Source organism: Thunnus maccoyii, chromosome 23, assembly GCF_910596095.1.
Source record: "Thunnus maccoyii chromosome 23, fThuMac1.1, whole genome shotgun sequence".
NCBI classification, from domain to species: Eukaryota; Metazoa; Chordata; class Actinopteri; order Scombriformes; family Scombridae; genus Thunnus; species Thunnus maccoyii.
The window spans coordinates 14078982-14105400 of NC_056555.1; the positions used below are offsets into that span (position 1 = coordinate 14078982).

General features: G+C 40.0%; 1 protein-coding gene across 1 annotated transcript; it reads left to right on the plus strand.

Moving 5' to 3' along the window:
- ube2h (ubiquitin-conjugating enzyme E2H (UBC8 homolog, yeast)) lies at window positions 1-25592 on the plus strand. Its single transcript, XM_042402861.1, has 7 exons — window positions 1-308; window positions 16305-16381; window positions 17470-17544; window positions 17636-17675; window positions 18899-18951; window positions 20404-20532; window positions 20714-25592. The coding sequence occupies exons 1-7, from the start codon at window positions 256-258 to the stop codon at window positions 20836-20838; spliced, it is 552 nt and encodes a 183-aa protein (XP_042258795.1). The 5' UTR covers window positions 1-255; the 3' UTR covers window positions 20839-25592.
- Window positions 25593-26419: the final 827 nt, after the last annotated feature.

A 26419-nucleotide genomic window follows, 5' to 3' on the forward strand; every position in this document is an offset into this window, starting at 1 on the left:
TGACGTCGTCCGCGGAGGGATCCCAGCTTGTCAGAACCATGGTCAGAGCGTTGAGAGGCAGTGAACAGCAGAGGTCTAACGTTAGCTCAGCAGCACACTAGGACAGAGAGACATTCAACAGAGAAGACGTTTTGCGGTGAACATTTCTGAAAGCAAATGTTAACTTTCGGATAGTACAGTTTGCTAGACTGTCTAGCGTTTCGGGGGGCTAGCTTTCAGTTGACTCACTGGTGTTCTGCGGTGGAAATAGCAAAAATGTCGTCTCCAAGTCCGGGTAAAAGGCGAATGGATACCGATGTGGTGAAACTGTATCCTTTTCTGGACATAAACAACAGTCTCTCAATCGCTGTCTGCTAGTCAGCTATGTCAGAATGTATGTGGAAATGTAATATGAGCTACCCCTATTTATTAACGCTGCTTGGTTTAGCTTAGTAACCTAACGCAGATAGAGCGTTCATTGTGAATGACTGGTGTTTTGTGTAAACAACATTTTGCTAGCAAAGCCAAGTGTTAGCTATTTCTGTCCTGCGAACCTTCAGTCGCTTATCGGGACAGCTGTATTAGATAATCTGATCGGTCCTTACAGCATTTTTCCAGCACTATATTTTCGTAAGATTCAGCTTTGTTGTCTAGCTTGCTGTCTATATTCGAAAATTACTGCAACAGCCGAACAGACGCTAACGTTATTCTCCTTTTCCAGGAATGTCTTTCATCTTGTTGCACCACTGGCAGCGGTAGACTATATTAAGCACCTTATGGCAATTTTGGTTTCTTTGTCCAGCCTGTTGTCAGGGGACTCAAGTCAAATTGCCCCTTTACACGTTGACACAGGAGCTTGTTTACATAACGTAAGGCTAACGTCAACTGAAAATGTCTTTTGTTCTACACTCGTAAATACGTTGACGTTATTGCAGCATGTGTAGCTTTCTGGGTCTAATTAGCTTTTGCTTTGTAACCCTACTAATGTTTTTCCAACTGTGTTATTGCATCTGTCACTTGAAATGTTACCTTGTAACGCTGCTGAGCTGGCTGGCTAGTCTGTTGGTTAATTTCAACATCAAAATGGCCACCTGATCTATGTGTCTCACTGTACTTCAGTGTCTGCAGGCAGATACATGGCAGGCTAACTTATATCATTTTAAAAATGGTTATAGTTGGTTGTTTTGTTAATATTGGAATTGGACTTGATCGTGGCAGCTGCTTGTTTAGTGGCACAGCAGGTGTCATGAGGCAGCAATCGTTTTCACTGTGGATAGCTTGAACTTTCAGGCAACATCTAGGGTGTTCTGTTTTTCCAAGTCTTTGTCACCATGTTTACTTTTGTAGTCCTGATGTATTTGTTTAACTTCAATTATGGCTGACAGAGGGAGCTCTAAAAAATGAACCAAAACAACATATTTCCAGTCCATACAATGTTCTAGAAGAGTATGAAAAAAGTAGTTTTGTTTTTGTCCCAGCACAGTGGAAACCAGCTTAATGATTGGGTAGTCTGTTACTAGCCGGAAACCACCAGAGGGAGGGACTTAGAACAGCTGATGGGATGGCTGCAAAGCTTAGTCAAATATGGGGCTAGAAATGGGCTGGTCAAAATAAATCAAAAACAAGGGGAAGTTGTCTCAAAGGGAAAAGTTTGAAAGTCTTTTCAATTTGATCTTTTAAGTTTTAAACTGAATGCAAGAAATACTGTATTCTGAGTTCTTTTTGTATACATGTATATATATCTTTTCTGACTTATGCAATACTGATTCTACATTTCATAAGACACCCTGCCTCATACCATCACATTAGAGTTGGAATATCACTAGCCCATACATTTGAAACATTTGGCTGCTTTATGTAAAAACACATCAACAAGAAGGCTTTTATCTAGTTCTTCTCAAGCTACAATTCTCTTGGCTTTTGGCCTGTTGCCTGAGGCATTTTGTTACGTCTGCTAGCTAGCAACAGTGCTTGTTTGAGCAAGTTATTGCTCCCCCCTCTCGACTCCACTTGTGTGTAGGCTGTGATGTGGTGTTGAGGCAGACAGAGCAAGAGTTTTTATGGATTGCAACACACACACACACACACTCACAACTTTGCAGTATCGGGGGTAGTACACCCCCTCTCCTCCTTGAGCTATTTCACTGACAGGCAAGAGCAGGTTTGCTGTATGCCACCTGCTCAATTCCATACAATGACCTGTGTGTGTGTGTGTGTGTGTGTGTGTGTGTGTGTGTGTGTGTGTGTGTGTGTGTGTGTGTGTGTGTGTGTGTGTGTGTTACAACACCATGGGTGAGCAGTGGTAGGCAAGTATTGAGAAAGACAGCCCTCTGTGTTTAAATGTAGGTCTACAGAATTGAGATTGACTGAGTGACATAGCACATGGGTTCACTGCCGACTGGGCTATCTTATTGGGTTGAGGTAAAAAGGGCTACCGGTCTGGGCAAAAGTCCCTTCCTTCTGTTTGTGTCCCTAGAGCAAAACTAGCAGTAACAACCTCTTCTCTGTGCTCCCTATCACTGTGTCTCCCCCTGGTGAAACCAAAACCTGAAACTCGCACTGCCTTTTAGACCGGAGCAGCTTCTTTCTTACGGGCTGACACTGAGAGCCCCCACGCATTAATTTGCTTCGGCCACAGGAGAGCTGAGAATCTAGAACGGGGGGCATTAGGGAATTCATGAAAATGAATGTCAGAATGACCTCAGCATGTAGTATCACTGGATTTAAGCTTTGAGCTTTGTCCTAAGCCAAGCCAATGGATAGCAGCCTGCTTTTTGTGCCAAATGTACAGTCTGTGTGTTTGCATGCCAATAGCCTGAAATCTTTGAACTATTTAATGAAATAATAATGGAGAAGGCATTAGGTGTTGGCTTACACTGACTTTACATGTATCTTTATTTGTCCACTACTCCTTCACCCTCTCCTTTTCAAACTTATAGTCTTGAGTGTTTTCGCTTCAGGGATGGATGGTATTTTTTTTTTTTATTGTCCAGTTCTTGCCAGGCTTTAGTCCTAAGCTAGCGTTATTCTTCAATGACCTGCCTGACCTTTGGCCACTGGCTATTCACCTTTGCTCTCGGACATGTTGCGTTAATTTTGGAACATGGTGTACTTGAACAAGAGTCTTAGCAGAGAGTGTCGTTTCAAAGAGGTTTACATTCAGCTTGTTGTGTGGGGTTGACTGCACATACTGTGTAGGTAGTTGTGCTATTATTTGCATGCATTCATCACTGGTCTCTGGCTTTACAAATGCTTTTAAGCAGTAAGCTGCTGGAATTTGAGCACAGGTAGATTACAAAAGACTAAGCCTATTGTGAATGCTAACACAAGCTCTTGTGGTGTCTGGGCCTATGGATTTTAATGCAGAGAATGGGACAGAAAAGAAAATGTGTGGATTATCTGTACTACAATTAATACACAGTCAAGAAAAATCTGAAGACAAATGTGTATTTTTATAATTTTTCTACCGTCACAATGTTTGCAAGGTTATCAGGTTTTTTTATGGAAATTTATTGATTTGTTTCCCACAACAAGGCTGTTGTGTGTAAGCTTGTCCTGCTGGTCTCCTTCGAAATTCCCACTTACACAAATCTATTTTATATTTTTTAAATATAACTAGACTGGTAACCTGGTAAAATCAATAATTTTTTCACATGGCCTTGGATAAACACACTGTACATACTATGTGGCATGAATGCTATGGAATTTAATAAGTAAAAAATATAGGCACCCTCCTAAAAGGCATAGACAAACTAACTAATGGATTCTTAACATCAAAGAGCAGAGTTTGAAAAATGTTGTCAAATCAGTAAACCTCACTTTGTTCAGCTCTTTGAAACTGCACTTCTTTAATCACTGCTGAGGCCATTCTTGTATTTATCTTCACAATAGCATGAAAACTTGAGGTGTACATTTGTTCATATAGGAAATGTCATTACCTCAAAGCAGATGTGAGGGCATTTTATATAAACTAAACTGCATCTCAGCTTGTGCTGTGCAACCTTTCATTTGCTGCCGGAAGGTCTGAAAGTGATGGGATAGCAGTGCTGTGAAGCATGACCACCAATGAATTATGTTCAACACAGTAGTGGTGGAGTTGGGGGGGGGCGGGTGTTGCATGCTTCATCAGCCCCAGTATCCGTCATGATAGCTGGCATCAATACTAGTATATATGGGTCTTTATCGTTTATCCCTAAATTAGCATCTTCACATGATTCAGGTATGTCATATTTTGTGTTTCATCACCGCTCAAGGTGAGTTTCAGGGGTCCAATTTTTTTCCTGGAAGTGACTGTTGAAGTAGCACTTGGCCTGCAGTAAGTCTGATTTATTCAGTTGTCCACAGTCGGGGGGTAGGCTTGTAGGGGCACTGTCCACCTCCTCCCTCTCTCCCTTCCTCACCACATCCTCCACCCTCCCTGAAAGGAATACCAATCCTGAGCTTTATCTGCCCTCCGCTTGGTGTTTCGGCCCCATTGTGCCCTTGTAACATGACATCCGGACAGCATCAGCAGCGGAGCCTTTTGTGTTTCCCGTTTACAGGAGCCCCTGTGACCTCCACCTCCCGCTGCTGGGTCAGACCAAGTCACACAGTCACAGGCAGCTAATCTGCACTCAGCGCTATTATTGCAGGACTGAACCAACTAGATGCAGTTTACTGTAGGGAAGGAGCCAGCAGTTTTCTGCCTGCTTCTGACTGAGAGATTGATTGAATGAATAGGAGCATGATGAACCCATGATGAGAATGGGGAACGCTCTGGTCTGGTGATCCTGTTCCATAAAATAACAATGTGCTTTGTTGTTATGGTGTAATAGAAGTTAAGAAAGTTACAGAAAACTTGCCCATAGTACCATTTTATATTATGCTGTCAGCAAAGACAGCATACTGTAGGTATAAACTTATATTGTCAACAAAAACAGATGCTGCAATTTGATCATTGTTTGGAGGAGAATCTATGTCTAGAGACAAGTGTTTACCTGAGCCATGTTTTTTTCCTCTACTTAGCCTTGCTTTGATAAGCATTGTTGACCCTGATGTCGAGTTATCACTTCCTAGTCCACGTTCATTGTGGCTTGAGGTTAATATGTAATCTGTAGTAACAAGCTCAAACACTGCCTTTTATGTTGGAAATTGCTCATCTACTGGGTATACTCAACCAGTCACAGTATGGAATTACGAAGGCTAAACTGAGATAACTATGGTGTCATTGAATCCTGGGAAAGCTTTACAACATCTGAAAATACAATACCTACATTCAGATGGTTTTGTTTTGTATACAGTTAAACAGAGATTTATATTTTATGGTTCTCAGACTGGATTTTTGCATGTGACCAAAAATTGTCTTTCCAACTGATATTTGACTGGTTCCTGTAATGCAACAGGAGCATAAAAAAATAATGTAATTGCAGGATAAAAACATGTCTCTTCTTTGTTTGCTACAAAAGAGGGGAAACTTAGGCATACACTCATTCTTTAAGAGGTTCCCTAATCAAACTTCTGCTCTTTTTATTTTTCTTTGTTCATGAATAGACCTAAATTAATGTAGTAAACTGAGGATGGGAGGAAACTGCCACAACCCCCCGCCTTCCCAGTCTAGTCAAGGGCCCCCCCCCACCTTGATTGACAGTCCTGTTTTTGGGGTTCGGGAGCAAGGCATCTCTGACAGTAGGAGATTGGAGGCCCTCACTGTTAATCCCACAGTGCAAACAGTGAAGCTTCCTGCACGCATGGCTGAGTTCTCTTAGAAAAACAGATGGACTGAAGTTCCTCTCTTTGTTTCGCATGATTTTTTTTTTCTGGGGAGCTGGGGAACTCTGCCTGCCTCTGCTGTTCACGTGCACTGCTCCTTTAATGTGGAAAATCAAAGGAGTGACGATAGGCTGGCTACATGTTTGATCATTATGTTGGCATATGTGCCTGTGGCACTGAATCCAGTTGTCTAAAATATATTTATATTACTGACTTCTTATTGTCTCAGCTAAAATAGCCTATGCATGAGGCAAACGAGGCCTTATCAAGAAAGTGCAACCTACACTATCCACACCCTATACATGGCATATCTGGCAATCTGCCTCTGCTCGTCCCTTGTCTGTATCAATTAGATAAAATTAGCCGTATGCCTGCATTTCACACTAAACTGAAATCCAGGTTTGCCCAAGTTGCAGTTTCTTCAACACGTCAGTGTTGAAATTCGGGATTCATCTGTTCCTTTATTTTGTCTGCACAACAGACAGCAAATCTTGTCTTATCTATCAGTAGATTTGCTCATTAGACAGTTTCCTCAGATTCAGGTCATTGTACCTCCTGCCCTGGCTCAGTTTTGTGATCATTAACGATCATATTGTTTGTGTGTACACGCACGCAGCTCACACGTACGTGCATACACAGAGAGACTCTGTGCTATTGCTGTAAATAGACTGTTGATTTAGTGAAGGGCTGAGAGGAGGAGCAGCTGAGGGATTCACGTTAGATTGCAGTGGGTGGGCTCTCATCTCTCACCAGAGAAGACAAAGAACTTAGCCTGTGCAGTACTGTGCTGCTCCAGCTCTCATACAGGGAGGTAGCCATCAGCTAACACAGTATTTTTGATGCCTGTATCTCGTGGAAACCAAATCTGCAATGCAAAGCGATTATGATATTTGTGATTATCTGTGGAGCATTGAGCTGGGTGTTTTTGTTTTGTTGTGGTTCTTTGTTTAAAACAGCAGGCCTTTATATTGTTTCACAGCATGTGCTCTTTGTATAACTGCAAAGATGCAAAGACAGCTTTTTATATTTATGTGAATTTTTAAAACTGTTACTGTAATGTTGGTTTAAAAGGTACATTCCAACATGTTTTCACCTCAGGGATGGATGGTATCTGTGTTTACATATGTAGGTTAATGTGATAATGTAGAATAACTGGATAAAATGTACACAGATTCAACATATTAGACTACCTGTTACATAAGTATAGGTTTTATGTGGGCTGTTTTATTTTCTGTAAAGTCATATTTGCAGTTGGAGACATAATCCAAATATCATATCATATGTTAAATATGTCAAAATTCTAGATGTTGAACTTTACTTACCAAAGCAGAAATGAAACTGAGGTATTCACAGAGTTAATATACTTACCATTCACCATCCAGTGAGTGCAGCACTTAACAGCTACCAGATATTTACATGTGGATTTCAGTGAGTCAAGCCTATGGGGCCATATGTCCATTGATATGTAAAACTTGCTGCAAGGTTTTCTTTCGCAGAGGCCGCACATGCTGGCACCAGGCACTCCATCAGTATTTCAACACTTAATGTGTCAGAAGGAGCTAGATGCTTTGAGAACAGACAAGCCCAGCTTTGCTCAATAACACCATTCATTTAGATTCACATACTAGTTTTCAGTACTTTAAGAGAGAATTCTGCTTTGTTTTTGTGCAACACATCAAAACCTGCGACCTGTCCAAAGTACAGCATGTTAACATGAAACTCACATACATTGTTTTGCTCTTCAAACTTGAATGAAGGTTGGAAAAATCGCAGATAAGGAGATGTGATGATAGTGTTCATTGTTTAATTTTTCAGTTTCCTTAACTATTCTCCAGATAATAAGAGCAACTTTGAGGCAGTATTAGTAGCTGGCAAAGTTAAGAATGTTTAAATGTGTTGTTAATCAGGATTAAAGTTTGTCAGACATGTATTTGATTTCTTGTCAGAGATCAATAAAACTGGTGTGTTTTTAGTGATAAGCAGAGGTTAAAGTAAGTTAATGTGTCTCATGTCATGCTTGTAAAATTTTGACTTGGTAGCTGTGACCTGAAAATGTCCTGATCACCTCCGCTTAAATTTTAGTAAACGGAGTGAGCTTTAGTACAACTATTCTAGTCGAGTCTTTGAAGGATTAGGTCACTCCCTGTGCCTTTTAAGTTATTTCTGTTCCACATAGAACAATCACATGCTTAATTTGTTTACAAGTGAGTTGTAGTGCACGTTATTAAAACCTTAGTAGTGCAGATCCACCGAGTTAGAAGGGAGATCCCTTGTATCTCTTGTGAGATGTGGTTAGGAAAAGGGGAAGTGAGAACAGCTGGCAAAAGACCACAGGCCCTACCCACACACCTCCTTTCACTTATCAGTGCCTGCCAGGGCAGTCATGGACAAGCAGGACCCCATTGCCTCACAGGAGAGCTGAGAACAACCAGGCCACACTGACAATGATGAAACTTGACTCAGTTTCGTTGGCTGTTGCAGAACTCGTCTAAATCAGATTTGGGGCCGTGAATAACTCGCAGCATTACTTTTTAAGATTCCATTCCAGCGGAAGGTACCATACTTTCCGTCAAGCAAACATGCAAACACATTTAAGCTCCTTATTACTGGTGTACCTCTGGTCTACCATTGGCCACCACACATGTAAAGAACACTAAACTGACATTTGTGACCTTTGAGTTCCATCAAGCTGGTTTGATGATTAGCTAGTTTTCAGCTATACTCAAATTAAACAAGACTTCCTCATTTAGAACTGTGAAAATGAATATCAAAGTGATTGTTTCTGTAATGTTTTTCTTCCACTTATTTTAGCATTTTGTCCATTATAGCTACTGTAGCTAAATTTACTTTTAATGGTTGATCAATGGCCTTTTAATGGTCGGTCTATCAATGGCTTACAATTGTGAATAAAATTTGTTGAGGCAGTAAGCAAATTGAAAAGAATAAAGTCGTTTTTACTAGACAATACAAGGAACATAAAAGTTTAATATAAATGGTTTAGTGACAACTGAGTGGATATTAAAGAGGAACAAATTTGATTGATATTGCCAGATACTCATTATTGTGGTATCAGTATTGTAAATGGAAAATTTGCATCAAGGTCTGGTTGAATGGGAGCTGTTATTTTTGTCCCCCTTCAGCTCAACATGTATTCATAGGATTATCTATCCGCAGAGTTAATGAGCCGGGGGTTTGAGGGGGTTTCTGACAGTTGGAATGATTCAGTCAGGCTCCAAATCTGTATTAAAATTGAGTTGGGAGAGTCTGACATAATGAGTAATAAAAGAAAGTAAACAGCTAGGGGAAAATGTTAGCCTCAGTATGAGAGGGAGAGAGAGAGAGAGAGAGAGAGAGAGAGATTGAGGCAAAGAGTGGAGGAGTGGGTCAGTAGGGTTGGCTGGTGCTGGCTGCAGGGGAGAACGGTGTTTGTTTGGTTTTGAGCTGATTAAATCACACTCTCACAGCAACACCCTGCCTATCACTCGCTCTGCCTTCTGTGGCAGGATGGTTGCTGTGCTACACTAGCTGCCTCTGTTTTCAGACCGCTGAGTGTAGTGGAGGTCACACAGTAATCCTGCTTGGCACGGTGCAGCACACTAATTCGTAGAAATCTATAGATAAAGGTGTATACTGGCAGAGACGGCATACAAGCAAACATTTTACACCTATGGTCACACACTTAGATTCATTTTCCTCTTTTTTCACTTTCAATATCAGAGAGTAGGCATTGAGCTCATTTTGGAAGGAAGAAGAAGGAACAGCTTTGTTGTTGGTGTAATGTTGGTATAGACTTTGTTGTCTGTTCCCTTATTGTCTTTCAGCTGTACAAAGCTGCTTTCTGTCACCGTTGTTTTTTTTTAGAAGTAGGTCTTCTTGTCTTTGTCTCTTGCAGGCAATGAATCCTAGCTTGTGCATTTCTTTTTGGTAGTTCTATAGTTTATAGGAAGCCTACCCTTGCTTACACGTTGAGGACAACTTATATATTTCCTGCCTTTCATCTGCAGTGCCTTTGATTGTATATTGTCGCCACAATGGGTGTGTGTGAGAGGAGAGAAAGCGAAAGAGAGGTTGCAGCCTTGAAGTTCCTCATCTCTGAATGAAGATGTACTTCTCAGACAAGTTACTCTCAGTGTTTTGTCATTTAAAACGGCTAAATTGACAAATTTATGTCATCCAATTCCTATGTATTTTAAAAAAAAACGTTCTCACACCACATTATTTATCCAAGGCCACACTACTGCTCAAGGCAAACAAAGACACCGTGCTGTCAGCATGCAGTTCACCTAATTTCAGTATGCGGCAAAGCATTTCACCTCCCTCAGACAGAGCTGTCTGAGGGAAATGACATGTTTGCTACCAAAGCAGGCTGGTTTGTAGCATCTGTCTGTGGAATATAATTAGTATGCTTATGATATGTAGATAAATTCTGCAATAAGACAGTTTTGGGGGGTTATAACATGTTAACATACACAGTAGTAGATGAGTTGTGCTGTATGCTAGGTTGCTCTACTTCTGACATTCTTGTTTTTATAGAACCACTGCTTCTGTTTGTTCCTGCTTGGTTACAACCTCTTTTGTGTTGACAGATCATTTAGTGGTGAGGGTGTAGCACTGTATCTCTTTCAAACTCAATTTTGAACAATTTTCAGTTGTTATTGGAAATGTTTTTGCTCCAAAAGCAACAGCCAATATATTAAACACTTTTAAATCACAGTGAGTTGGTAAAGGTGTACCACAAGGCTCTTAACTTGGCCCCACTCTCTTTGTTATTTACCTCAATAATCTTCCTAGTATATTTCCAATGCGTTAATCCTTTTCTAAATTTTTTAACAGATGACAGTTTTATATAATGCTACAAGTCTACTCTACTCAAGTCTTATTTTACTACTCTTCGGAAATAAAACTGCTCAGTACAAAATTGTATATTAACCTCTCTAAAAATAGGTTTATTTTCTAGAAAAATCTTCTAATGTCGACAAGTCAATTGCAACTTCGATGGATATTCATATAGTACATACTCACTACATGCACCAGGGAATTTAGAATCACAAAACTCTCAACTATCACCTAAATTAAAAAGCTATTAATAGCTTTTCTCGATAAAGTCATATCCAGAAATGTTTTTTTGTCTTTTGTGTCTGTGTACACACTCATCATCACTGGCCTGCAGTCCACAGCAATGATGTCATTCTGCCTGCAAGGCTAGATCAGCATTCACCAGGCTGAACTCTGTGTCTCATTATCTCTCCATCACTATCTCTCTGCCTCTCTTCTGGCATCATTCTTTCCATGTTTCTTTTACTTAAATCTTTAACAGCTCTCTCCGTCATCCTCTCATGCTCTCACTCACTCTCACTGTTTCAGCTCTCTGTTTAGTTGGCTGACCTTATTCTACCTTCTCCTTTTTATGTTCTTCTTCCCTGCTGGCTTTTGGGGGTTACTGACTATTAGTGTCTTTCAGGCAGACTTCTTGGCTTTGCTTTCACAGTCTGAAATATAAGCAGTGTGTCTTATGTTGCGTTCACACAATACGTCTAACAGTCTTCCTGACTTATCAGTACCATTAATAACTGAAAATTATGCACGGTGTACATTCTGTTATTCAGTAACCCCATGCTCTCCCCATGTTTTTTGGATTCTTTGATTTGTCTTTTCCTGTTATTTGAACCCAGTCTGCCCAGAAGCATTATACTTTCAATTTAAAAGGATTACTTGAAGCTGGAGGTGTCAGCAGGTGGTCAGAGTATTGAGTGCTGGGTTTTAAATAACCTGAACTGGTCTGTGGAGTCAGTGTGGTCTCTTCAGTACATGCCTAAGACATAAGGATGTACAATATTAGAAAAAAATGTTTTGTTCATTTTGTGCTAATATTGTCATTTTGAAGCTTACTGGCACTTTTTGATTAATTTGTTTTTCCAGAACTTAAAAAAAAAACACAAAATGAGGTAGAAAATAAAAAGTTACTGCTCAGAAATCCATTTTATTGTGTTCTGCGTGTACTGGTTAATTCTGGATTTTTAAAACATATTACATCACCCTGATGATGAAAGAAAAGTGTGGGGTTTTCCTTCCGTTCCTCTCCTCAAAAGAAAGATGACAGAAGCAGGGAAGTGCTTTGAAAGCAGCCGGTGCCTCCCCCCTTTACCAGATCAACAACTTCTGCGTCCAAAGAGGGAGACACTGGAGCATAGTTGACACCGCATTGTTTGACAGAGTGCCGTTTATGATTCACCGCAACGTTTGTTTTCCATACTCAGGAAGAGGCTGGTCAGGATGGGATATTTTGATCCTGGGTCAGACAGGGATAGAGGCCTGAATGGACCAGTAGGAAAACAAGACATGTCTAGACCGCAACCGTAAATGCTATATACTGCATATTTTTACACTTAAGCATTTCTATGTGCTTTATAAAGTTAAAAATCAGGTTAACATTGAGCTTAGTACTTGGATAAACTCTAAAACATTTTATTGAGGCTTAATTGGTAGTCTGAAAGTAGCTCTTTTAGACCTTTTTCTCTACACTGCATTTTCAACTGTCAGTGAGTGTTTCAAGACAGTATGTCATGTATGAAGGAAGTTTGGCAGTGAAACAGTGTTGTTTACTCAGGAGACGGTGTTGCTGTTACAGTTCAGGGCCTTCAGGGTTGAGGATGTGTGTATGTGTATGTTCTTCTGGATTGATTGGGCTTTGTGTATCAGATTATATGTGTGTGTAAAAGGATATTGACCCGGTGCTGTCCACAGATTATGACTTATCTATACTAATCCAAGGTGGGGGGATGGACGTAGGCGTAATGCTGAGGATGGGGAAACAAGTAGATGCATAACCTTGATGAAAACACTTTTGGTAGTTCAGTTAATTGTGCTTGAACCAGTTGAATCTTTGTTGGGTAACAATGCGTGTGTTTACAGGCACATTAATATACAGAATATACCAAATATCCTGTCCTATTTACTGTACGTGGATTGCTCAGTAACTACTTTCAGGCTAGACTTTTTATATCCAGGATATAGGTTAAGGCCATTGTTAGTTTGGTTACAGTGTTTGTTACAGTACACTCTTTAACCCAGTTGCTTTCTTCCTTTCATGCCAGCTAAGGTGAAACCTATTTCCCTTCCCTTTGGCGAATGCAATGTATCATGTCACCATTATTGAAGAACAAACAAAAAGACACTGCGGCTCATAGTTAATTGGTATGTGTCCTGCCTATCCAGTTTTGTGACCGTCCACTTATCTGACTCTTTCTGTTTGGCCAGCTGAATGGCTGCCTGTCACCTATACTCCCAATCCTCTTTCCACCAGTTGGGAGTTTACAAGCTCTACTAGGAACTCCCTCATGTTTTAACAGACCTGCCAAACTCCTTCATAGTGGGATGGAGTTGTTGTCGACAGGGACTCGAAGTTATTTACTGGGTGGAAGGAATGAGTGCTCAGAGTCTTTGGCCTCTCTGTTTGAAACAAGAGGCCAGTGGGTTAGGCCATTGTGTCATGATGACATGGAAGATTGCAAGAAACCAATAAATTAACTATTGATAAATTAATAGTTTTGGGATTGGCAAATAAGAGGACATGGGTAGAGTTGTGAAGTTGACATCAAATCCAGAGATTATCCTGTAAGATAAAAAGTATCTTTTTGTCTTTTGTAGTTGTTGCTGCCATGTTTACTGTTAGAACTGGATGCGCTTATTTGTGACTCTTGACTGCACTTGAATTTGCTCACAAGTGATTTGTGTGTGTGTTTGTGTATGTGTAACTTGTGTTCAAGTCATTATCATGTGAGTGTAACAGAATGTGAGAAGTCAGACGGTGCAATATGAGCTACTCCGTTTACCTACCTCCTCCTTCTCTCACATGATCTCACTATGGTCACATGAATATGTACAGATCACTAAGAACCCGACCACTGCAGATCTGCCTGCTTGTAATTTTGGTGTTTTGTGGAGTAGAGTAAACTCATATCAGTATCCTGTAAACGTTTCCTCATACAGTTATGTGTCAACTAAATGTGTAAAAGGTCTCACTGACTCACAGCTGGACCTGTTTTTCTCTTGCATCTCAGTCACAACGGTCAGTGTCTATTAGCCTGCTGCATAATCAGGGTTGATTCAACCCCATTAATAGCTTTTTCCCCCCACCCTGCCTCACTGCTGTCTTCCATAACATAACACTCACAGTCCATACCATCCCCCTACTCGGCATCGCTGCCCTTCTATCATGTGGTCATACACACATTCACTCACACACCAGTGGTTTCACTACTGGTTAGATGCATAGATGTCCTTACATGAAGGGCAGAAGTGGGTGAACTGTAGAATATGAACAGAAGGCATGCATTTATTTATGAATGTACCATAACAGGGGAGAAGTGTTTCTTTAAGTGCTGGAGTCTCCCTATGGCACGTGGGCTAGTTGTTGTTTGCGCTCATGCTGTTTGTGGTTATTCGCTCTGCCTCGGACTTTGCATCAGAGAGCCTCAGAATGGCTTCTTGACTTCCAACAGTCAGAACAGAGAGGTTCCTCTTCTGTCTGACAATGACACATTTCCTTGCCGAAGCCAGGGATTCAGTCTGTTCTTCGCAGACTCAACCAGAGCTTAAAATAACCTCCAGTTTGATTTAACCCTTTGGGGGTCAGTGCTACTGCTAATGGGATACACACTCAGTCAGGATTGACAAGCCAGCTGCTACTATGTGGCATGGAAAACTGATTTTTAAGCCATCTCTTGTACCTTTTGTCTCCGAAGTGTTCTTGCCTGTCTTCTATTCTTGTTTTGTGATCATTTTCCTCTTTCTGTGACACGTGATTATTTGTTCTCTAAGTCTCTCTCTGCTTCAGTCTGATTTCCTGTACCTATTTCCTCTGCTTATATGAAAGAAAAATAATTTTTCCATGATGAATTTGTGTTAGAATGGGGATCAGAAATAATCAGAGTGAGTGTCATTACAGTATATCCAATTTGCCATATGATACAATGAATAAAAATGCACTAATGTACTGTAGGGCTTGTTATTTCTGTAATTATGTCAGTAAGTGGAGTTGTAGAGGCAAACACTGGGTGCTTATTTTCTCTTCGCCAACCGTAATAAACCTCTCCTGTGGCTGACGATTTTAGGAAACACTGCTTTTTCTAAATCTCAGCTGCTGTATAGGTTTGAAGTTAAATTAGAAGGACGCTTAAGTAACAACAAGTTATAAAAAAAAAAAAAAATGACTGGTTGGCCAAATTGTTTCTAAGAATATGTGTCATGAGCAAGTCTGGTGTTATCACTTACTGGCACTGTAGTCGACAGAAAAGCATTTGTACATTTAAATAACAACCAAAACTACATCATCTGCAGTCTGAGATGATTAGATTCAGGCTACAAATGAAATGGTCAGACATACATAGTACCGTAATAATGAAAGTTAAGTTCTTCAACTGCAAAGAAGTCTTACACAACTACGTAAGATTACATGAGAAAAGTATTGAGTATCTCAATTAAGTAACTTGTATATGTTGACATGCTTCGTCAGAAAGCCTCTCTGTCACTGTCTGGGTTATGTCGGTATTTGCAGACATAATTTAAAACTGATGTTTTGATTGATTTCAGATAGTAGATTCTATCAAAAGCTTAATACTTTCATAATAACATATATGTTTTAATTTAATGCTGCACTTACAGGCAAGGCAGAGATTACATTGGGTTTTGTTAGCAGTATACAGGATATCTGCAGGTCTTGAAAAGACTTAGTCTTGGTTTCCTAAAAGACCTGAGAAGTTGTTAAAAATGTACAAGAGTCTTCAAAAAAGTAGGAATGATTTTCATATACTGCGGGGAAGTACTGGAAAAAAATGTGACATAATAAAAAGAATTCTTGGCCATATCATCCTCACCGGTTTTCCATCATACTTTAATACTTTGTACGATATGATTGAGAAAGAAGTTTTAGATTGCTTTATATGTAGCATTAAAGAGGTCTTAAAGAGTCTTTCTAGCTTAGTGAATCCTGCAGACACCCTGGTATGGGTGGTAATATAAACTTGTAGAAGCGCAGAGCTTCTTGAAGAAGACAGACCCCTCTCTCTGTAGGGACTTGTGCTTTATTTCCAAGAGGGCTATTAGAGAGTGACAGGTGGAAGGAGGCCTGCATTGCTTCGGAGGGATTGTCAGCGCGTGTATGAGTGTGCATGACTTTTCTGTTTCTTAAACTCAACAAATTGGCATGTAGCTATCGATTTTTACCGAAACTGTTTCTCCAGGAGTAGGGGTCAGAACTGAATGCAAGTGTAATTTTCCTGCATTGATTTGTTTTCATTATCTGTCAGAAGCTATAATTCCTTGTTAGTCTTCATAACTCTGTACGACATCAAAGAATGATGAAGGATCAGAGAGAAGGAAGAGGTCAGATTCTTCTTGTGTCATCTTTCTCACAACAATAGGGATAGGGAAGGATAGGGAAGCCTAATAGTTTGTGACCCCAAAGCATATTCAGTAATTGTTAGTCATTTTATTTCCACAGGTTGTGTGTTATTTATGTGTGTGTGTGTGTGTGTGTGTGTGGTCATGTGGAGCTGTTGTCCTTAACCGCCTTCCAGCATCGAGAGCAAACATGAAGTCACCATCCTCAGCGGACTCAATGAATTTGTAGTGAAGTTTTTCGGACCACAAGGAAGTAAGTGTTTCTTTTTTTCTGGTTTACCAAAAAGATTATTTTTTGACTTGCTGAATGAATCCTTGTTGGGCTAATTAGTGTGTCCCAGAAAGTGGCCCTAGGGTCTAGTGTGTGTTCGCCCAGGTTCTAAAAACGTGAAACGAATTATAAAAAAAAATGTGTGTTTGCCAGTAGTCCACTTGGGACCTTAAATGCTCTACAATTTACAGTCCTTCCTTAACCAAACACTTAGCATTTTTAGGACTGGTTGTAAAAAAAAGCAGATAAACTGTTAAAATGAATAATCTGACCGCATCTGATGTGCATGAAGTGACAATAAATGTTGTCCTGAGGGCAGCCAGCAAAGGAATCAGTCATTCTCCTGTTTGGAACATGAAGAGAGGTTTGTCACAGTAGGCCAGGAATGTAAAACGGATTGAAACCAGGCTCGAGGCCACGAAGTGTGAAACGGAGACTAGCCAGGCATTTGGATGAGGAGAGCAAGCCTCATCAGCAGGAAGCACTTCTTTCTTAGACTTTTTTCGCAACATCTGTCGCTCTAAAAACCGCTGCCACTTATGCATCACCAAAGAGAGGAAGTGGGTGTTTTGACCCTGTTTGTGATGCCTTGAAACTATGCTAGATGAAATGGTATGGGTATGTGTGTACATGCTCACTGCTATTCATCCTCGACAAGCGTGGGGGGGGTTTTTTGTCATTAATGTGCTGTTCAGTTTTGGCACATGAGGGTCCTGTTACACACTGCTATTCTGGGACAGAAACACACACACACAATCTCATTCTCTTCCTCTTTGATGTTAGCGTATTATATGAAGTGATTTTTTTTTGTTTTTTTTTTGTTGAGGAAAATAATTCTCCTGGGGTGAAATACATTACTGCATAAAATAAAAGAAAAATGGCAGAGGGAAGTGGCATGTGTAGCTCATTTCTCTGCTGTGTTTCTGAGCAGATGAGAAAAGAGTGCAGAAAATTGATACAACCCCACAGCGTCTAAATCCATCGGCGTGCATGAAGGATGGAACGAAAGTCTCTCTTCTGTCTTCCAACAGCGTCCTTTCATCATTTTTCTGTCTCCTCCTTACTTACAGCGCCGTACGAGGGAGGCGTGTGGAAGGTGCGAGTAGATCTTCCTGACAAATACCCTTTCAAATCGCCATCAATAGGTAGGAGCTCTGACTTCACATGCGGGATAACGAATTGTGAGAAATACGTTTCTTAAAGTCACTCCTCAACTGCTCTGCCTTTCTTTTTCAGGATTCATGAACAAGATTTTTCATCCCAACATTGATGAAGCGTAAGTTCACCACTCTCATGTGCTTGAAGTGTCAATGTTTTTCGATGGGTTTCTGTTACTTGAGACCATAATGGCGGTGTAGATTATTGGATTATTGATCCTTAACACTCATGTGAAGGCCTTGTGTATTAAAGCTCATCAAATGATGTTTGCTTGCTGTTATGACATGTTGTAAACAGCTGGCTTGTCATATTGTAAACTAAAAACATTTGTGGAATTTATTCATATTTTTTAGTGTTTTCTATATTGATTTTTTTTTAATTTTTCAAAGCGTTGAAATAGTAAAAAAAAGATTAACTTATGTTGTGAATGTTTTATGTAATAACTTTTTATTTTTAGCCACCAATTTCAGCATAATCGGCTAAAATGCTTAGCAGCAAATCAAGCAAATTACAAACCTGGCCAAGCTCTTTGTTTCTCTGTGCCCATTAATCCACTGCTTAGAGGCAAGATCCTCTGAAGGACGTAGCCTATGAAGGTGGGTCCTTGGGATGACTGGAAGGACAGGCTAAACCTGTGCCTGCTCCCCAGATGAGACAGTCTAGCCTAACAAAGGCTGAAACTAATGGTGCATCTGGGCGGTCCTAAAGTCAGAAAGTTTTACGTTTAGCATTAGGAAACTGCTGACAAAGTTTAAGTACTAGTGGTTAACTGGGGCAAATTACCCATGTTTCCAGTACAAGTTGTTACATTTTAGTTCAACACACAGTAGACAACAGGCAAATAATGTATAAGGTAAACTAAATATACTGATACAACTTTCATTTTCTGTGGTGAAAACATATTTAGTCAGCTAACAAGAACAAACAGTGGTGTTTATATCAGGCTTTCATTATTCAAATCTTGTAGGCACTTTTTCAAAGGTGAAGCTAAAGCAATATATTTATGAGTGGCTAGCATTTTAAATGTAACTACCTGGTAAATCTGACCTGGTCATGTGATATTTTACAACTTTACGAGTTGACAAGACCCTCAATTAACTGCCAACTAAGCATATGGGTTACTGAGGGCTGAAACAGATATATCAGTGGTGTCCAATTTTGGTGGCCGCATTTCTCCTCTACATTTGAAAAAGGGACAAGCCTCGTTGTCAAGTTATAGTGTATTAAATGCAGAAATGCTGACTTAAGAGGATCTAGCCTCTCCATAGGGACTGCCCCCCTCTCTCTCTTACCGCCCTTTGGCCTTGCCACTTTAACTCTGTTTTCTTCTCGGTTTCCCAGGTCAGGAACAGTGTGCTTAGATGTCATCAACCAGACATGGACAGCCCTTTATGGTGAGTGGCTCTGCTGCGTCGTATGTGTCCATATTAAGTTTCCTCACTGGGGTCTGTGTGATTATGTGTGAAGAACTTGACACAGTGCCATCAGCACCAAAAAGGTAGCTGCCAGCCCCCTCGCTAGCAACTGTGGGAGCATTAGGCAGTGGTGCAGAATTGTCCCTAATCTACTTACTGGGGGGAGAAGTGAACACTAATGAGGTAATACCCTCACCCAGCAAGGTCAGAACACATTCAACTTTGACAGGAATGATTTACAGTCTGTCAGCTGTGAGGGACAGGGACATGCTGACATACTCTCAATGGCAGTGATTGTACTTACTGTTTCTTACCGTCTCTCTCTCTCTCTGCTGCTCTCCATGTCCCTGCGCCCCTCTCCATGTATATTTCCCCATTAATTTCTCATTACAGCCCCTCCAGCTAAGATAGCTGTTGAGCAATATAAATGGTTTTACAGTAATATCCTTAGCAGATGTTTCAGCATCACTCCCTATTTATTTTCACTGGTGTTCTGGATATGAATGTTAAAGCCCTAACTGGCTTTTAAGTAATTTCATTCAAAATGAACTCTGATGGAGTGATCTGAGTGGTATAAAAAAGGAACAGATTTTAGGTCATTGACGATAATCAAATGAGGTAACTTGCTCAGTTCTCCTTTTTAAATCAAGTCAGACCCTTTGGAGATTCACATTTGTGTAGCACCTTTGTTTGTACTTGTGTAAAATGCTGCAGATGTTGTAATGTGGAGTATTTGGGAAAAAGAAAATCAAGATTGGACATATACATGGAAAGAATAGGCTAATCAATCCAGCATTGTCTGTAATGAGCCTCTGCAAAAGGAAAGCAAACAAAAGCAGCTGATTAAATCATCAAAACATGATAATTCTGTACAATAGACTGTAGGAAGTGTTTGTTTTCCCAATTTGGATGGGCCCAGTGCTGACACCTAGTAGATAAGAGCTGAACTGCAGGTTTTCTGACTAGGCCTCAGCACTGAGAGAAAGATGAGGCCTGTTAGCAGAGAGCTAGTGAAAGGGATTAGTCTGCTTCAAGCCTCTGTGAAGCTGTCGAGCTGAGGATTTTACATTTATGACCAATGCAGCTTTGATTATTTTTGTATGGTCATCAGTGACTGACATCCGTGTACATTGATTGTGACCTTCAGTGGTGCATTGTAACAGTTTTCATGTGGAAGATTAACAGAGGCAGGTGTTTTTATCAGACATAGAGAACCAAAAGTTTGGACACACTCTCTCATTCAAGTGAATGGCAAAGTGTGTCCAAACTTTTGACTGGTACTGTATGATTGTCAAAACATTAGGTGAGCGTTAGTTTCTCCATCAAGTCTCCTCAGATTAATGGTTACATTTCAGAGAAGTCTGGATTATATTATCTGATTACATGTTTCTTTCAGTTGGTAAAGTTTGACTTGGTCGTCTCCCTCCCCAGATCTGACCAACATCTTTGAGTCGTTCCTGCCGCAGCTGCTGGCTTACCCAAACCCCATCGACCCTTTGAATGGAGACGCAGCTGCCATGTACCTTCACCGGCCAGAGGAGTACAAGCAGAAAATCAAAGGTTCAGTTTAATTTTTTTTAAAAATCTGTGGGGTGTAGACCCCAGGTATCTTAGATTCTTAATTACACACCTGGAAAAAGTTGTTTTTCCAAATTTATTATCTAACAAAAAAAAAAAATGTCCTCCTGAGAGTTTTGGCTAGGTTTGACCACACTCTCCTCTTTGTTTTTCCCCTCCACAGAGTACATCCAGAAATATGCAACAGAGGAGGCTCTGAAGGAGCAGGAGGAGGGGGCTGGTGACTCTTCATCTGAAAGCTCCATGTCTGATTTCTCAGAAGACGAGGCCCAGGACATGGAGTTGTAGTGAAAGGAGGGCTCCCCCATCCCGCCCCCTCCTTTAACCCCCACAGAGACTATATTTGATTTCCTAACCATGAGAAAGCAGACTTATAATATTCATATTTAAACAAGTTGATTTTTTTATTATTATTATTATTACTACTAAACAAGGATTTTTATGGATATCTAGCCTTTGGTGTGTTTGACAGACACCCCTCCCATTCTGTAGCTGTTTCTCCCCACACAGATGTCGCGATTGCTTTCATATTCTCTCCCTGTCATCTCTGCATTTTTAAAAGTGTGTCATGTAGTCATAGCCAGAAAAAAATCCCCCCCTCCCCTCCCCTCCCGTGAACTGCTCATTTTTTTTCAAATTTCACTTTTTAAAATATAACTTTCGAGTTTGACCTGAATTCTATTTTTTTTGTCTTTTTTCCATGATACCAATTGATTCTGACCAATGATTTTTTTTTATAGCTCCACTATAGAGCTGCTTGAGTCTTGCTTGCCTGGGTGCACAGCTCTCAAATATCATCCTGTAGTCAAGACAGTATTTATTAAGATGCACAAAGACAGACGCTATCTGATTATACTTAACATTAAAATTAAAAAAAGTGTAGTGCCAATAGACAGACTAAATTCTGCCTAAGCATATCTTTTTCAACATATTGATTGAGGCATGTCGGTAAAAAAACAACCTTTCTTTCTCTTTCAGTTCGGATGCTATCTTGGCTGTTACTGAACTTTTTGTTACTCTTTGTCGACCTGCTGCAGCTGCCTGTCAATGTGTGCCGCTGTGCAGTACAAGATAAATACTGAACAAGGGTCAAGCCTTAGGGAAAACATATATATATACACATGTCTTATTAAGGAGTGAGTGACAATGTGGTGAAAAAGACATATGTCGGGTGCTATGAGTGTTGATCTGTTGGGACGTACACTAGTTGCATAGACTGTACTGAGGAGATGTGCACTAAGGCAATGAAGATGGCTCCATTATGAGGCATTTGTGGAGATTCTGGTCAGACTCAGTTGGTATTATGGGAACTGAAAATAGACCAGAGCTACTCTTTAACCATCTGACCATATGGATTTAATAATTCATGCAGCTTACACTGGTTTTTCTGTCAGGAGGCACCTTGAAACACAGGTACCGAACAGTCTCATTTAGCAGGATGCCACTATGTTACAATCATCTATACTCCTGCTATTAAACAAAAAAATGTATCCTCATTATTAACAACCCTCCTGGCAGAGTGTTGACATCACCTATTCAGGTGAATTTAGGAAACCAGTGCCAAACTCTGTTTTACTTTTAGTGAAAAGAAATAAACACAGTCATATGGTTATTGAGTGGATCTGAGTGAGAATGAAGAGTGATATGTGGAGCTAGATTCAGGTTAGTGTTGTATCGGTCCTCCTTACATTCCGCTGTTACCTGGAGTTCACTCCAATGCATGCCCCTTCATATTGGTCTGACCTGTGGTATTTACACCAACTGCATCGACTGGACTCTGCCTACCAGAATTGCTATTTGGATTACTAGTTTGAAGATTACGAAATAGGACCCGATATATGACATTTAGGCTTGTAGCAATTTTTATTGAGGGGAATTAATTTGCCATTGATTTCATATGTACAGATTTGACTTCTTAAAAAAAAAAAAACAACCTCTGGTGTCATTCATCGTTGATTCAATGTGGCAGGTGAAGATGTAAATCCACGATGAGTGGAAAGAGATTGCAATCGCAGCTTTTTTTTTTTTTTTGACTGTTTTGCCTACTTTATTTCTTGTATTTCTCACTTTTTGCCCGATGGGGGGGTCAACACGTTTGGATTTTTTTTTTTAATTTTATTTTTTTGTGTACAGCATCTACCTTGTACAGTGATAAAGACACCTCTCTGTAGCCTCATGAAAAGTCAGTGTTGAACCCGAAACACTGAGCGAGTGTTGCTTTGTCGAGGCGAATATGGCAGTCAAACTACCTAGACAACCTTGAAATGTATTCACTTCAGAGATTGCAGTAAAAAAAAAAAAAATCACTGGTTGCTTTGTGGCAGATTGTGGATTCCCAAAAGGGAGATTCACAGCTGAATCATAGTGGGGGAACCACCTTTTCACCTCTGATCTCAACTCCCCCCTCCCCCCTCTCTTCTGTGCCTCATCACAAAAGGAAGATGACCATTGAGGAAGTCCCCTAAAACCATGTTTCCAAAAAAAAGCCATGAAGGTGGAAGAATAACTAGAAAAGCACATTTTTACTCACCATACTTTTCTTCACCTCTTCCTGCAATTTGATCCCGTATTACATTTGTGATTTCACATCCAAATTTTCACTCTGTTGCAGAGTAAGGGGAATTACCCAGGGCTGAGTGGCATTGGGTTTCTTTGAGCTAATGTAGGGTTGTTAGACTTTTATGGCTCAGGTTTGAAATACATGAGTTTGGTTGTATCTTGCATAGTGATTAACATTTTGCACCCAAAAAGGTATTGAAAGGATGGAAATCATGCTAATATTTGTTGAACTGTGTTTTTGACATGTCAGGATAGTTAGTTTTGCTGGGTGGTGACTTCAACTAAACAACATATGCTATATGGCTGTATTACAGATAGACTTAGCTAGTTTGGTATACTTACCTGATAAAGCATTCATTGCTCATCTGACTTTTAGTTAGTGTCTGTTGTGTGATAATATGTAAGATACTCCATAGACATGCCTACTTGTCCTCCTCCTGCAGATTCAGAGTTGTACAGATGAGTGTGAGTGATTTCAAACTAGGGTGACGTTTGACTTGTAGAGAGCCTGATAGATCTAACTGTACAGAAATCAAAAGTGTGGTTCAGCCCTTGACAAGAGATTGGATTTTCTACAAAGGCCATGATTTCAAACACAATTCTGTGCCCATAATTATCACCACGTTTGAATTCAGATTTAAAACCGAGACACGTCCTTGGTTTGTTTTTAATTTCCAATGTTTATCGGAAGAGTTTGACTGTTTAAAGCTATGAGATAATAATTTCTCTCTCATCCAGCTCGGGGGAAGTTTCAGATGTTAGCTCGGGGTTAGCTTCCAGCAGAATGCAGCCATTTTTAATTGGAGCAGAGTTAACTTGTGTGATATTTGACATGTTCTAGGCAGTATAAAGCTATGTGAATGTTTTACATGTGTTCGGAGTGGCTGTGGTGAAGTTTGTGATCCACATCCAATCAAACAGAACAAACTTGCAAAGCTGAATACAGATTCCCTGTCTCACACTTGAGTTTTCTCCCTAAGCTGCCTATAAATGTGTATTTATTCCTTAAAGAGACCTCTTTTTTTTTTTTCTTTTTGTTTGTTTTTAATCTTAATCATCAAGCACCACTGTTGTAAGTTATGGTTCAGATAAATAATCACACTGAGGAGAACTTTTTGTTTTAAGTAATCCAGATTGGAATAATTGTTTTACTTTACATCTGTGCAGTATTGTACTTGAGTGCTGAAAATACAGTATATATCCCAGTTGAGAATTTTAATTTTTAAAAAAAAGCACATTATGATGCAGTGGTGCAACAGGGAACTAATGATATTTTTTGTCTTTTTTAAAAACACGACTCTTGTGTTAGGTGAAAATCATAGGTTTGGTTTTCAGCATTGTGCATCTGCTGGGCAATAAATTGATGATATACTCAGCTGTGGCCTGGTGTTGCTATGGTAAACATGACAACCATCTGATCTTTTCACTGGCCTCCTTTGTTCTTTTGTTACTCCCCAGACTTACTTCTTCAATGTCAAGAGGAATAATTACTGCCTTTGTGTTTCAGATTGTCTCTTAACTCGAGTCAAGAAATATCCTCAAACCAGTAAATGATAATTCTTCCCATTGCAACTTGAATTATTTTTGAAAAAGTATGGAAATACCTGTTTGTTGTGCTTTTTATTTAATTTCCTTTTGGCTTTTCCCCCTCCTCCTCTTCTGCTATACAACCACAGCGTTACAGATAATGTCTTAACTATCCAGAGTTTTAAACAGTGACTCCAAACAATTAGATTTCACACGATGGGACTGATGAGTCCCCGCATTTCTAACTGCAGACCTGCAGAAAAAGTCCAGTCCAGAGCCATAGCCCTCCAACCGTACACGCACAGTCCCCCCACCTCACCCCCCCACACCCTGCCGGACACAATAAGGATGAAGGGCCTCAGCGAAGTGAATGGACTGGCCTATCATTAATCCTTAGACAGGACATCCAGGGCTCATTCCCCATTTATGAGCACAGCTGCAAAGAGCCAGCACCCTGATCCTGTAATACCACCCCCCCCCCCCCCCCCCCCCACCCCGTGTGTTTACCGTGTCTTCTCGTGCACTTGCATGCTTCTGGTGTGGAGTTGAGGCTCGCTTGGTGCACACCATCCCATTCTGTCTTGTGCTTGTGTGGATTTGTGCCCTGTGCTGGCCTACTGCTGCCATCAGGGGATTCAGCAGGCACACACAGCATGGAAAATAGCAGTTTTTTAAATAAAAAAAAAAACAATGTATTTGGTACCTAGTGTGTGATACTTGAGGGTTAAGAAGTCAAAAGGTTTTTTGTTTTGTTTTCAAAAGTCCATCCTTGGTCTTATTTTCTTCGCCCTCACTTTGCCCTCCTTCTCTTGTTTTTTTCTTTGCATTGTGAAGTGGGCATGCTTGTCAAAAAGACAAATGCTCTCTATTAATAGGCTTATAACCTCATAAATAGTTGTGTATAAAATAAACTGTTATAACTTCTCTTTTTTAATAAAACATTCAATGTGTATAAATGGTCTTTGTGGCTGATGATTCTTATCTGTCTGTTTTGCATAAGAGGAACTTAATTTAACCTCCTGAGGTGCACTCTACTCTATGATCTGTTATTACACTTTTTATGGAAGACATCGGGACTTTGCAGCAAAAAACATTAAAGAACACTATTATATTTGACATCTTCACACATTTAATGTACATTGCAGGTTGCTTTCATAGAGATTTAATCCCAACTTCACTGAATTTAGAACTTGTGGATCCTCATCATCTGACAAATGTGTGTCTGAATCGCTGTAAGTGATTCTGTGTTGCATTTTTCTCTGTTAGTAAGGTGGTTTCCAACTGTGTAAGATGGCTGAGATATCCCGATGTCCTCTGCACCTTTGGGTGAACAAAACTATCACAGTCCTCTAAAACTCACTTAGAATATTCTCTTATAAAATAAATCAGCAGATTCGTGTGAAAACTGATGAATTACATTTCAACACACAGCTCTTTCTTGCAGCTTTTTTTTTTTAAATATAGAGCTTGATTGAATGAATTTTGAAGATCCACATTACAACTGTGATATACGGTATATACATTTTACATTTTTATATACTGGGAAAATTGCACAGCCCACCCAAATACTAGGCTAGTATACATTCACATAATACTTAATACATGTTACACATATTATAATTTTCTGTGTTTGAAATATTATCCATTATATTTCTTTTTTTTAATTCTTATTCGTGTTCTTTATTGCACACTAGCCTTTTGAGCACAGGCTGAACAAAATGATCTCTGCATTTCACTGCATATATTGTATGAGCATGTGACAAATAAAACCTTTGAGTCTTGA

Coding starts and splice junctions, on each gene's coding strand:
- ube2h (XM_042402861.1), top strand. CDS start 256: ATGTCGTCTCCAAGTCCGGGTAAAAGGCGAATGGATACCGATGTGGTG. Junction 17,676..18,898: donor CATCCCAACATTGATGAAGC/GTAAGTTCACCA, acceptor TCGGTTTCCCAG/GTCAGGAACAGTGTGCTTAG. Junction 20,533..20,713: donor GTACAAGCAGAAAATCAAAG/GTTCAGTTTAAT, acceptor TCCCCTCCACAG/AGTACATCCAGAAATATGCA.